This window comes from Gobio gobio (assembly GCF_949357685.1).
Source record: "Gobio gobio genome assembly, chromosome: 3".
Lineage (NCBI taxonomy): Eukaryota > Metazoa > Chordata > Actinopteri > Cypriniformes > Gobionidae > Gobio > Gobio gobio.
The window spans coordinates 6149654-6164791 of record NC_137099.1 but is presented as its reverse complement, the minus strand read 5'-3'; the positions used below and the strand labels follow the sequence as shown (position 1 = coordinate 6164791).

General features: G+C 35.3%; 1 protein-coding gene across 2 annotated transcripts in view; it reads right to left on the bottom strand.

Annotated features, from left to right (window-relative positions):
- Positions 1-15138, bottom strand: part of gpc6a (glypican 6a) — a 333451-nt gene that overhangs the window by 242467 nt on the left and 75846 nt on the right. For both annotated transcript variants that reach the window (XM_079813636.1, XM_079813635.1), the window contains exon 2: positions 11456-11614. In XM_079813636.1, coding sequence (XP_079669762.1) covers positions 11456-11614 — 159 coding nt within the window. The remainder of the gene's footprint in view (positions 1-11455; positions 11615-15138) is intronic.

Genomic DNA, 15138 nt, shown 5'->3' with positions numbered 1-15138 from the left:
ACTGAGCAAAGTGCCCGTATTTGTCTAATCCTAAAGAGTTACTCATCGAGCTATGCTTGAAAACAGGTCAGGATGAGGCAAAGTGGCGGCTTGCGGGAGATTGAACCTGACTAATGTATTAAAAGAGGAGTAATGCGGCCTAATGGATGCCGTTTCGAGAGAGACGAATGTTCCGCATCTGCGTCATTCATGGAGGCCGTGCCAAACAATGTGCCAATGTCTTGCTTTAAAATGTGTTTATCAAGCTACAGGTTTAAATACAGTCAAGCTACCCTTTTAAAAATAAGCTGTTAGAAAAACTACACTAATGAAAACTATATAGGCTACATTAAAGCTATATGCAAAAGGAAAGATGTGAATGTACTGGCATATGATATTTATTTGAACATTCGGAGAAGTAGTTATCTAGGGGATTATCTCAACACAGTTTTAACAATTTAATCAAATATATTACACTAAAGTACATTACCATTCACAAGCCTGGGGTCAATTTTTAATTAAAAAAAAAAAAAATTCTTCTATAGCATGGATGCATTCAATTGATCAAAAGTTACAGAAAAGATGTTGTACTGTTACAAAAAATTATATTTATTAAATTCAATTTTTTTTTGCAGAAAATCATCATATTAGAATGATTTCTGAAGGATCATGTGACACCGAAGACTGGAGTAATGATGCTGAAAATCCAGCTTTCATCACAGGAATAAATTACATTTTAACATATAGTCACATAGAAAACAGTTATTTTAAATTGTAATAATATTTCACAATATTACAGTTTTTACTGAGACATTATAAGTATTGGAAAATCTTTCCGACCTCTTAAACAGTAGTACACTGTTGTTTAATTGAACGGAGAATCATTGAGTTACATTGACCGCTGTAGAAACAGCTACAGATAGAGTTATTTCGTGAAATGTGTTTAAAAGACAGATAGAGAATTAAAACAAAAAACCAACAACAACCTGCCGTCCCAATTCAGACTTAATCCTGCAGCCTTTCAAAGGCCTAACAGCATCAGGATTTTTCAATAATGCATCAAAAAACACAAGCCCCATAGGAAGCCGAGGCTGTAATCAAAAAGTGGGAGTTAAAGAATTTCTAAATGGGGTCCTATAAATAGTAAAGGAACGAAAAAAAAAACGAGGGCATTGAAAATGGATGAAGGATCAAATCCCTAGGAGGAGGCAAGAGCGCCGGAAGATAAAGGACGAATGTTGCTTCCCAGCCTGGCAGAGTGGGCAGATTCACAGCCACGACCATACAAAACCAGATACCCACCAGAGCCAGTGGAGAAATCTCAAATGAGATCAATTAAAGCAAAACCGATCCGCTACAATGAATCAGACTTCTCAATGCTGGGTGAAAACGGATTATGTGTAATCTGGATTATATCATCAGATTTCAAAATAATTAAGTATACTCTAACAAATGCTGGGTTAAAAATAACCCAAGTTGGGTTGAAAATGGACTAACCCAGCGATTGGGTTGTTTTAAGCAAACATTTAACCCAACCGCTGGGTTAATCCATTTTCAACCCAACTTGGGTTGCATTTTTTACAGTGTATACAAATTGCTAATTCACCTACAACCAGTGCTATAGTATATAGCAACTGATTACATGTAATCTATATTAAGTAATCTGATTACAAAAATGATTTGCTTGGAATATAGATGCCTATAGATTACAGTTACTTTTATATAGATTACATGAAACATGTTATTCACATAACGATGGCAGTAAAATTGTTCGTAATTTAGTGATTTTATCATTTTTAAAAATTGTTAATTCGCGTAAAACCAGTGCTATAGTTACTGATTACATGTAATATAGATTATGCAATCTGATTCCAAAAATAATGTACTTGTAATTAGATTGTATTATGTTTTTAAAATGCTTAGAATCATATTACAGTTACTTTTGTATGGATTACATGGTTACATTCACATAATGGCTGTAAAATTGCTCAAACTTTAATGATTTTCCCTAATAATAAGTCTTTTCCATCTACACTCTAAAAAATGCTGGGTTAAAAACAACCCAAGTTGGGTTGAAAATGGACTAACCCAGCAATTGGGTTGTTTTAAGCAAACATTTAACCCAACCGTTGGGTTAAAACCACCCATTCACTGGGTTAAAACAACCCAATTGTTGGGTTAGTCCATTTTCAACCCAGCTTGGGTTGTTTTTAACCCAGCATTTTTTAGAGTGTATACAAATTGCTAATTCACCTACAACCAGTGCTATATTATATAGTAACTGATTACATGTAATCTATATTAAGTAATCTGATTACAAATATGATGTGCTTGGAATATAGATGCCTATACTGCCCTACAAAGGCTAAGTGCAGTAACTACGCAAACACTGAAACTGAGAAAAATGGCTTTAAAGTTTTTTCACCAGCCAGTCAAACATATTGTGGGTAGATTAGTGGTAATGCATTCATGTATTGTGTTCTTAGGAAGACATTTTTTATAGATAAAAACCATGACCACCGATGTGATCTTTGACCCCCAAAATGCAGATACTGCACTCTGCCTTTGGATGACCTTAAACAACTAAAACACTATTGCAAAGGCAAAGTGCAGTATCTACAAACTAAATGTGTTCATCCAACTTTTTTCATGCTTCTTAATACATGTTTATAGTAATAATAAACTTTATATAATACAGAATTTTCATTTTCGGTTGAACTATCCCTTTAATATGGCCATACATCATTTCCTAGAATTAGAGGTTAGAGAGTAAGTTAACTTACGTATTTCTTCTCCCTTTAGCCTAACTTCTAAGCTATTCTCAAACATGTACATTTCCTATTTATGCTATCTACACCATTGAAGCTATAATTCATAATTAAAATATAATTATTATGTATTCTTAGCTAGCCTATCTGTGAAATCCAAAAAAACTGATTGGCACTTTTTTTTTTGTATATTAAGTAGCCTACGAAATTAGTGCGTGAAAATAGAGTACTTTCAGTACATTATGCAAGTGTACTTTTTCTCCTAGTGTGCTTGCTGTCGGCCCGGCTGCGCTCGTCCGGTTGTCACCTGCTGACTGGCGCCGCTAACTTTTTTTGAGTAAATTTGTCTAACAAGATAACTTTACCAGACCCAGCTAACTTTTGAAGGAGTAACCCCTGTCAGTACAATTGGATTAGCTGCCTGAAACAGAGAGATGTCCGAATCAACAAACACCAACGTGATTAAATCGGATTATCTTTACGTTGTCGGAGGATATTGCCTTTAATAGAGCAGCACAGGTAAGTCAAAATTTGCTAGCGGCTGGCTAGTCAATGTTAACTGATTATAAAGCTGTCAGTTGCCTTACTATGAGTTATTATTTTGCTATCTTCCTTACCAGTCTTTGAATATTTGCGTTTTAACGCGAGTTCAACCATCATATGGCTGCGGGATTGTTTCTGTGTTACGATCGGGGCAAACCGCATACATTACAATCCCCATCATGACAAGGCTGAAACCGCAGTATCTGCTGTGTCAAAAACGGGGAAACAAAGCTAGAACGCAGTAACATCACTTACTGCGGTTTGCCTTGGCATTGGCTTGGATTTTGTAGTTACTGCAATTTTGACATGCTCGTTTCTCTAAAACTGGACAAGTTTGCTGGTTCAATTTTTGTCACAAAACAGAACAGATGTCACAAAGCCCATTTCAAGTCTTAACTCAATTTTGACCAAATGTGTAGTTACTGCGCTTTGGCTTTGGACGGCAGTATAGATTACAGTTACTTTTATATAGATTAAACGATTACATGTTATTCACATAATGATGGCAGAAAAATTGTTCGTAATTTAGTGATTTTATAATTTTTAAAAATCGTTAATTCGCATAAAACCAGTGCTATAGTTACTGATTACATGTTATATAGATTATGCAATCTGATTCCAAAAATAATGTACTTGTAATTAGATTGTATTATGTTTTTAAAATGCTTATAATCAGATTACAGTTACTTTTGTATGGATTACATGGTTACATTCACATAATGGCTGCAAAATTGCTCAAACTTTAATGTTTTTCCCTAATAATAAGTCTTTTCCATCTACACTCTAAAAAATGCTGGGGCAAAAACAACCCAAGTTGGGTTGAAAATGGACTAACCCAGCAATTGAGTTGTTTTAAGCAAACATTTAACCCAACCGTTGGGTTAAAACCACCCATTCACTGGGTTAAAACAACCCAATTGTTAGGTTAGTCCATTTTCAACCCAACTTGGGTTGTTTTTAACCCAGCATTTTTTAGAGTGTATACAAATTGCTAATTCACCTACAACCAGTGCTATAGGATATAGTAACTGATTACATGTAATCTATATTAAGTAATCTGATTACAAATATGATGTGCTTGGAATATAGATGCCTATAGATTACAGTTACTTTTTTATAGATTACATGATTACATATTATTCACATAATGGCGGCAATAAATTGCTCATAATTTAATGATTTTCCATAATAATTAGTCTTTTCCATCTTTAAAAATTGCTAATTTACATACGACCAGTGGTATATATATACAGTATATATACATACATATACATATATATATATATAGTAACTGATTACATGTAATCTAGATTACATAATCTGATACATTTGGAAAGTTATGTACGTCTTTCTTTTTGAAATGTATTAATTAAGTCAATAATTTAACACATTTGCATGTTCACAATTTTATGATACCAGTTAACGGTCACATGGTCACACATGTTTTTTGTGTTTTATTGTTGAGTTCAAATGTTTTTACATTTATTTTAATTTTCCATTTGTATGATTTATGTAATAATTCGCTTTGTCAACTTACGAACCCCTTGCAGTTCCTTCGCAAACCCCAGTTTGACAAACCCTGGCACAATATGACCTTTATTGGAACATAATTTCTTTCACTTTGTATTTTTTATATCAATATGATGCAAGATTCCTATTAATATCAATGTGGCTAACGAGTCAAAAGTAATCTATAAGTAATCCAAAAGTAATCAGATTCTAAAATGTGCATTGATACATACAAATCTGCAGTTCACATCAATTTCTGTCTGACTGTACTCTTCGGGGGAGCAGATGGACTTGACTAACTTCACTTCACAGCCAACAGAGTACAAAAAGAGATCCATTCATCACGCGGCGGTTCGGCTTTTAGGAAAAGAGATACTGCGGACAGATCGATATTTATCCCGCCGAGCTGAAGGTGTTTCTGGGGATTAGCTGCCAAATCTGCGGTGCCTATCAGAGTGATAAATAAAGTTGTGTGTATATGCGCGTGTTTGTGTGTGTGTGTTTAAGTGTGTAGGTCTCTGTCAGATACATCTGCCCTCGGAGATAAAGGCAAGAAGACAAGCTAACCATGAGCTGAAGATGATAAAGAAAACATCGAACTACGACCTGACTTCAGATGAGAAGTGAGCCGTTCAATAATACAGACGTGTGTCTAAACAGTGCAGGATATTCTCTCAGAGATAACAGCTTCAGGTCGTCATGTCTTACTGTACATACATGTGTTGGACAGATGTCTTTAAAACATTAAAAAAATACATTTGATATAAATATATTGTGTATTTAGTATAAAGACAAAGCAGCATATAGAAATTATTTTATGACATTTCTTCAAACAGAAATTTTAGATCTCATTCTCATTACTGTACAACAACCAAAACGGTTTTATTAATCATTAGCCTGATGATTCTAATATTTTTATCCAGTAAATATATTTACAATAATTTTAATTGTAGTACATTTTTATATTTCTATGTTTAAATCAGCATAAAAGGCAGTACAGTAAATAATTATTATAAATATTAAGATTTTATGGCATTTTGGCAAATTTTCATCCAAATGTTCTAATGTTATCCAAAAGATCTCATTTTTATACAATTTATTTTTAATAATCATCAGTCATTACTCTTTAGTATATGTATACTGTATATATATATATATACACAATACATTTTTTGTGACAATTTTCACTCAAATTTGATAATTTAACCCAAAGATCTCATTTTTTATAAAATGTATTTTTTAAATAATCATTAGCCTTAAACAATGCACCCAGTTTTTCCATTGTGTGTGTGTGTGTATATATATATATATATATATATATATATATATATATATATATAAAATCTGATTACGTAAACTTTAAAATAACGTTATATTTAAATATTAGGGCTGTCAAAAGATTAATCGCGATTAATCTCATCCAAAATAAAAGTTTGTGTTTACATAATATATGTGTGTGTACTGTGTATTATTATTATTTATATATAAAACACACACAAGCATGTATATATTTAAGAAAAATTTATTATATTTATATATAAAATATTTATATTTATATATAATATAAATTATATAAATGTATATACAGTATATACATGCAAATATTTCTTAAATATATACATGAATGTGTTTGTATTTATATATACATAATAATTATACAGAGTACACACAAAATATTATGTAAACACAAACTTTTATTTTGGATGTGATTAATCGCGATTAATCTTTTGACAGCCCTATTATATATATATATATATATATATATATATATATATATATATATATATATATATATATATATATATATATATATATATATATATATATATATATATATATATATATATATATATATATATATATACACACTTTAATTTTATAATTAAAATAAATAGGGCCGCAAGAAAATGCAGAACAATAAATATTTATTATAAAGATGCTTACCAAGCATTTTAATTTTTTTATTTATTTATAATAACGCTTCCCATTTAAATAAACAAAGTCAGTGAAATAAATACTAATTCAAATAATAAATCAGTATTGTTTTTGCATTACAATAATCATCATTGTAGCCTCTTTTATGAAGGAAAATGTGGTTCCTCATTAAATGACCCCTTTCATGGTCCTAAATGGAGTGTAAAATATAACTTTTAACACATTTTTAATGAAACACTGTGAGGCTAGAACTTCATATCCATAAAACAGCCATCAAGTTACACGACACCTTCATCACTCAAATTAGTATGCTGATATGCTAATTACTAATTAATGCTAATGCAGTCAACTAAGTGAGTGTAAACAAATTATACATTTAAAAGCAGGACATAATTAATATTGGGACTATGAATGGGTTTGATTTCGTCCACAAAACCTCACGTTTAAATGGCTAAAAAGCCATACAGCCATAATGCCTGTATATGTAATGTTATTAATGGCATTGCTTAAGTATTAATGGTTCTGTTCACTATTAATGAAAACTCTCCCTTTCCTTTGGCCCAAAACAGCATCTAATCACGGCCACGCTCAGATCCCAGCAGCTCGCCGGAGTAATTAACAAACTGTCAGCGGGACAGACCAGCTATGTTTCTCAAAGTCTCAGTGTTGTTTAGCAGTTAGCCAAGGCTTTCTGATTCAACACAAGCGCCCTAAGATGTGGGCAGAAGAACACATTTGGAGTGGACTTGGAGCCGTCAGAGAGGATAATGTAGGTTATCAGCTGGCTGTAATTGAACGTGAAGGGTTTGTTATGACACAGGATTACTCGGGGTTGGTTTGCGTACGGGTTGGCGTACAGTCAAGCCACTAGAAACTTCCAGCATGACACGTCGTATCACGGCCTCCGTCTCTCAGGAACATCAGTATGCAAACCGCCGGAGTGATTTGTCTCGCAGTCATTCACTGAGATACTCCGTGCTCACAGGCACGAAAGGAAATCACATGTGAGATCTCTTTAATAGCTCTATGGCTTATCCTGGATATGTATTTGAATTGTATTTGGGATTACACAGTTTTAACATAACATAACATTTCTTCTTCTCAGAATTGAATCACATTTTTAGGGACTAACCATGCTCGAAAACTCATGAGACTTTGTACACGTGTCAGAACTGCTGAAAAGTTACGCCTGATATGGGTTTCAGGCAAAAGATCACCTATAATAATTCAACGCAGTGCCCCTCCCGCCACGTTTTACGCATGTGTACGGAATTCGGTACATACATGTAATGTCCCAATACCTGCAAACAAGTCTCTTGGAGCGAAGCCCTAAACGCAACAGGAAGCCAGACATTTTTAATTATGCTACCAAACATGCTAGAAACGCGCTAGCAACTCTTAGCTAAGTTCTATAATATGCTATTAATGCAATGAAACAGGAAGTTTCTGTAACTCAGGCATGCAATGTCCAATCTGCCCCAAAGTTAACATGCAACATGTTAGAAACATGCTAAAAGTGTCATACACACGTCAGAACTACTGAAAATGTACATCTGATATGGGTTTCAGAATTAGGTGTGGCAAAATGGCTCGATAGCACCACCTATAATTATTCAACGAAGTGCACCTCCCGCCACGTTTTACGCATGTGTACGGGATTCGGTACATACATGTAATGTCCCAATACCTACAGAAAAGTCTCTTGGAGCAAAGCCCTAAACACAACAGGAAGCCAGCCATTTTTAATTATGCTAACAAAAATGCTAGAAACGCGCTAGCAACTCTTAGCTAAGTTCTATAACATGCTATTAATGCAATGAAACAGGAAGTTTCTGTAACTCAGGCATACAATGTCCAATATGCACCAAAGTTAACATGCAACATGTTAGAAACATGCTAAAAGTGTCATACACACGTCAGAACTACTGAAAATTTACATCTGATATGGGTTTCAGAATTAGGTTTGGTAAAATGGCTCGATAGCACCACCTATAATAATTCAACGGAGTGCCCCTCCCGCTACGTTTTACGCATGTGTACAGGATTCGGTACATCCATGTAATGTCCCAATAACTACACAACAAGAAGCCAGCCATTTTTAATTATGCTACCAAAAATGCTAGAAACGCGCTAGCAACTCTTAGCTAAGTTCTATAATATGCTATTAATGCAATGAAACAGGAAGTTTCTGTAACTCAGGCATGCAATGTCCAATCAGCTCCAAAGTTAACATGCAACATGTTAGAAACATGCTAAAAGTGTCATACACACGTCAGAACTACTGAAAATTTACATCTGATATGGGTTTCAGAATTAGGTGTGGCAAAATGGCTCGATAGCACCACCTATAATAATTCAACAGAGTGCCCCTCCTGCCACGTTTTACGCATCTGTACGGGATTCGGTACATCCATGTAATATCCCAATAACTACAGAAAAGTCTCTTGGAGCGAAGCCCTAAACACAACAGCAAGCCAGCCATTTTTAATTAATGCTAACAACAAGTTAGAAACATGCTAAAACATGGTAGCAACTCTTAGCCAAGTGTTAAAGCACGCTATTAGTGCAATTAAACATAAAGTTGCTGTAACTCAGGCATGCAATGCACAATCTGTCACAAAGTTAACATGAAACATGCTAGAAAAATGCTAAAACATGTTATTAGCACTTAGCTAATATCTAAAGCATGCTATTAATGCAATGAAACTTGAAGTTGCTGTAACTCAGGCATGCAATGTCCAACATGCCCCAAACTTAACATGTTTGATAAGATAAGAGTCCTGCCCTGAACACATCTATAGTGACAAGTTTAACACTGTGATGCAGAACTAGCAACATACAGAAAAAGTGCTAACATTCTAGAAACATGCTAAAACATGCTAGCAACACTAAGCTAAGTTCTAAAACATGCTATTAATGCATGCAATTTCATATCTGCCCCAAACTTAACATGAAACATGCTAGAAACATGCTAGCAACATTTAGCTAAGTGCTAAAGCATAATGCATTGAAACAGGAAGTTGCTGTAGGGCCTAACTCATGCATGTCCCGTCTCTTAAAGGGAACTTAAAGAGATAGTTCACCCAGAAATGAGAATTAGCCCACGATATACACACCCTCAAGTCATCCTAGGTGTATATGACATTCTTCTTTCAGACAAATACAATCGGAGTTATATTAAAAATGTCCTGGCTCTTCCGAGCTTTATAATGGCAGTGAATGGCTGTTTCTGTTTTGAAGTCCATTGGAAGCGATGCATTTGTGTAAGAAAAATATCCATATTTAAAACTTTACAAACTATTATCTCAAACTTCGGCTAACTGTCGCACACGTTTACAAGAGACTGGCGTTCCAGCGTATGACTTAATCTTAAAGTAATACCTAAATATATGTTGAGTGTATTCTTACTGTATGACAGTTATTGACTCTATTTTGGTTAATTTTTATTCCTCCTGAGGAATTTCAGGAGACATTTGAGATACTTGAAGGAAGCAAATGAGATCTCCATTAAGTCTCATTTATGAATCCAGAGAACGCTTTTCAGCAGCTCCTTCTCAAAGTACATGCAAAGTATAAAAAAAGCAAATGGGTCTTCTAAGAAAACTGCAAAGTTCATTTACGTCACACGATATGCTCAATGGCAAAGTGCATTTTCCTTTCGCACTACATGCAAATCAATAACTTTTCGAGAGCACTTACATTAACTTTTATATAACCTGTGAATATGTAGTGCCGCTCTCCACTGTACGCCTTCATTATGGCTTTTGAAAAACTGTATAATTAGTCAGAGTTATAATGAACAGGTCTTTCTGGTTTCCAGGTGAATTATAGTGGCGGTTTGGAGGGGTCTGACACACCTAATTAAGGCACAAACCCCTGAAGGAAGTCATAACAAGGTTAAAAAGTGTAGATACTAAACAGCTCTAATTCAAAAGATTACATGTTCAGTGATTGCAAAAGTCGATTACAAGTTAGTCAGAGCATATATTTCAAGTCAAGTTCGCCCAAAGAATAACCATTGAATAACCGGAATTCTTTAGCAAGTAGTTTTTGACAACAAACCAATTATCAAAAGACACACATTTAAAAGACTATAGAAACCGTTTTGAATGTTGACCACCGCTGCATAAAACCACAACTTTAGCTTTTCGTAACATGAACTTGTACAACACCTTCAAATAGCTTCATATATTTCTTTTCAGCGACCGCTTTGTGAAAGAATCATTTAAACTGATGTTCGGAATTGGTTCAAAAGCCCTGAATCTATTTCCTACAAATTCCTACTAGTAACAATTGAACTCCAAAGCTTTAAAAGCAACTTCGAATCAACCAGACTTTATATTTATTGTCATTTTTCCCTTGACAATTATAAACTTGAGTCATCCATGAGCCGCAAAGTAGACGAAACATTGCAAGCGATGGGAATTCGACTTATTAGGGTAGATCACTTTGATGTCAATGAATCTCTTAGAACTGATTCAAAAGATCTGACTCAAAAAGAATGATTCATTCACAAACCGCTACTTCAAATTCACTAGTAGTAACACTAAACATTTTAGACAAGTTTTGCTTTGTTCTCTTTTTTTCATTAGACCTCAATTCCAGTGTTTGTACAATTGCATTGCATCTGTTTATTATGGACTATGTAACTGAACCAAAAAGCTTGGGAAGATAATGTTGGGATACAAAATCAAAGTAAAAAACAATTGTTGCACACTTACCATCAAACTTTTTATGTCTGGAGGTAAATACTGTCCGTATGGTGTGACTGTTCTCATCCACTAATTTCTCGAAATCCAGTTTGCTCTGCTGGCCGAGTCTGTCCTCCATGTCTGAAGTGCAGCAGGTGTAGCCCTGGGAACAAACCCGCAGATGTTCACCTGTGGGATGGGAGAAGGAGATATTTCACACAGCCGCACTGGGAGACACGGAGCTCATCACACCAAATCAAACACGCTTCATTAAGCCAGAGCTGCGATGTGTGATTTCCCAAACCGCGCCGGAGACGTGAAGGTGCACCAACTGAAATTAATGGTGCATGTCGCCTCTGGATGTGACATCTTTAATTACGTCAAAGCGACAGATGGATGTTTGAGAGCCGTCCTCAAACTTCCTCCAGGCACGTGTTTTACTCAGGTGAGCTTTTTAATGACTGCGAACAAGTAGAAAACTTGTCAGGGTGTCAGTGTGAAAATGTATTTCCCATCTATTTTTGAAACTTCATGCTTGACAGGCTGCATTAACATTACAATATGTTCAGTGTAATATACATAGCGTCCCAGTTGAGAATAAGTAGGTTCAAGAAAGCATAAAAAACAAGATTTTTCTTCCATAATGCATGTGAGGCATCAAAGTGAAACAGGATTTTTTCAATAATAAAGTCAAATAACATTAAAGCTACCCTGAAAAAATGTCCTAAGTCATGATTTATATGAGTGTGTATTGCTTTAATATCAGCTCATAGTGAGTTCCAAAGTAGAACAAGTTCAAACCTCCACAGTTAAAAGAAACAGAAGAAACTCATAAAGACTTCACTTGTTTCATTGCTGGATGAATCAGCGTTTTTACACAAATCTTTTGAATGAATGATTCAATGACTCACTCATAAATATTTCACTTGTTTCATTGCTGTATGATTCAGCATTTTTGAGCAAATCTCTTGAATGAATGATTCAATGACTCACTCATAAATATTTCACTTGTTTCATTACTGGATGATTCAGTATTTTTGCACACATCTCTTGAATGAATGATTCAATGACTCACTCATAAAGACTTCACTTGTTTCATTACTGGATGAATCATCGTTTTGCACGAATCTCTTGAATTAATGATTCAATTACTCACTCATATAGACTTCACTTGGTTCATTACTGGATGAATCAACATTTTTACACAAATCTCTTTAATTAAAAATTCAATGACACTCATAAAGACTTGTTTCATTACTGGATGATTCAGCATTTTTTAAACAAATCACTTGAATGAATAATTCAATGACTCACTCATAAATATTTAACTTGTTTCATTACTGGATGAATCAGCGTTTTTACATTAATCTCTTGAATGAATGATTCAATGACTCACTCATAAACACTTCACTTGTTTCATTACTGGATGAATCAGCGATTTTGGATGAATCTCTTGAATGAATGATTCAATGACTCACTCATAAACACTTCACTTGTTTCATTACTGGATGAATAAGCGATTTTGGATGAATCTCTTGAATGAATGATTCAATGACTCACTCATAAATATTTCACTCATTTCATTACTTGGTGATTCAGCGTTTTTGAACAAATCTTTTGAATGAATGATTCAACGACTCACTCATAAAGACTTGTTCCATTGCTGGATGAATCAAATGATTAATCGGGCAGCTCTAGTCTACTCAGTGTTCTTAGCTGAGTTCCCAACAGCACCAAATTGTTTACAGTATAAATGGCATCCCTCCAGTCAGTTTGCATTTTGCAGCTGTCCATCTGCACCATCTCTCCACCTCAGCATTAAACTGCCCTGCCCATCTAAACTTCATGAGTAAAAAATCTCCCCAACACCTGCTGGAATAAACATGCAGTCAGCCAGACCAGCACTGCATCGCCTCCAAACCAAAGCCAAAACGCTTCTGGCACGTGTGGATCCAGGGACAATATGATGTATGGAAGAAATGCCAAACTGCGGGCTAATGATACATTTAAAATCACCTCAAATTTTGGCTGGGAATCATAAGTTGCTTGCAGTGAGCAAAAGCGATAAACAAGAGTGTGTTGGTAATGACATGGCTCCAGCATGGGAGAAAAAATCTCATTCTCATAACAGAATAGCCAGCTGATTTGAAAACTAATATCAGACCATTACATACCAAGCAAGGCGGATACTAGCGCTTATTTTCGAGTGTATATTGACTTCAGCACTGAGAATATTTTGAGGCCTGTGTGCGATTTAATTTCTGATTGTGTCTCGCGTGCATCTCCTCGTTTTAATGTAATGAGCGAGAAATTGTGCAATTTATGAACAGGGCCATATCTGAACACGTCTTCAGTGGGAATAATAGGAAACAGACATTATAAGCCTCAATATTCATTGTTGTAACTTTTGCACATTAAACTTCAATCACATTTAAGTTTTGTCAAACATTAAGCACGCTTTTAATAATTGGTTGGTCAAGGGTATTTCAAAATATTAGCCACTTAAAGCATTTCCCCCATGTTAAAGTAAAATCGCAAATGAGATCTCTTTAATACCATGACATGCTTAATGCATATAAATGATTGCGTCCATTTTGTGCTTTCCTTGAGGAGAAATAAGACTAAGTTGATACTTACAAAACTGTTCAAAAGTTTGGGGTTGGTAAGAGTTTGTAATGTTTTTGAAATAAGTCTCTTCTGCTCACCTAAGTGAGGTCAATGTACACAATCTGGCGTAGAGATACGCGTATACTTGCGTAAACTACGCCAGATTGTGTACATTGACCTCACTTACCGGAAGTGATCGCGCGCTGAAGGCTGTTGGACATAGTGCTGTATTAGAGTTAAAAAAATATATAAATACTGTTTGCTTTCTCGCCAGTGCTTGAAGTGGAAAAAATAAAATGCCGGTAGTCACCAGAGGGGGCGGGGCTTTGTTGGGGGCGTGGTTATGGGGGGATTGTTTAGTCAATAATTCAAGAAGGTCCATATTTTAAAGCTCTTTCTAACTTGTACTCAGCCTTAAAACTAACATATAGTTCTTGTAATTGTATAGCATTTGTTACAATAAGGGTTTGTTTACAAAGCGAGACCATTGACGACACCTCATTACCATGCAGGCCAAGTCAAAATTTACCACAATAAATACAATAGAACGTGATAAACTCTAGTAAATGTGGTCATCCGGAGTTTAAAAAGCTTGCAGGATGATGCTTCCCCTCTTTTCATAAGTCATTTTAGTGGCTGTTTTAGCTCATGTTCGACTTTCTCCATAGTGTTTTACTAAATTCTCAATAGAATTCAAATGGGACGCACATTTTATCATCAGCATCACATAGGAATGGCTTGTGCAAATCTTTGTTTATACTCGACGCGTCTGCTTGAGTGCGATTGTGTGCACGGCAAAAATTACGTCATTGCAGAGTGGGCGGTCGTGCGCGTTGAGAGCGCGAGACCCCATTTCGCTTGCCGTTGTGCCAAGTGGACAAGGTGCGCGCACAGTCAGCGGACGCTCGCTCTGCGGAGCAAGGCAAAAGTATAAACAAGGCTTAACACTTTTGGAGCGCGATGGTGAATGCACCTACAGTGATTCGAGCGCCACTTATTAAACATTTGGGCATCCGTTATAAAGACGAGAAGTAGCGGTATGCAAGAAAAGGTACAGGTACGCTTAAGAGTAAAATGTAGAGGTGCCAGTCTTCGAGCACTGTTTC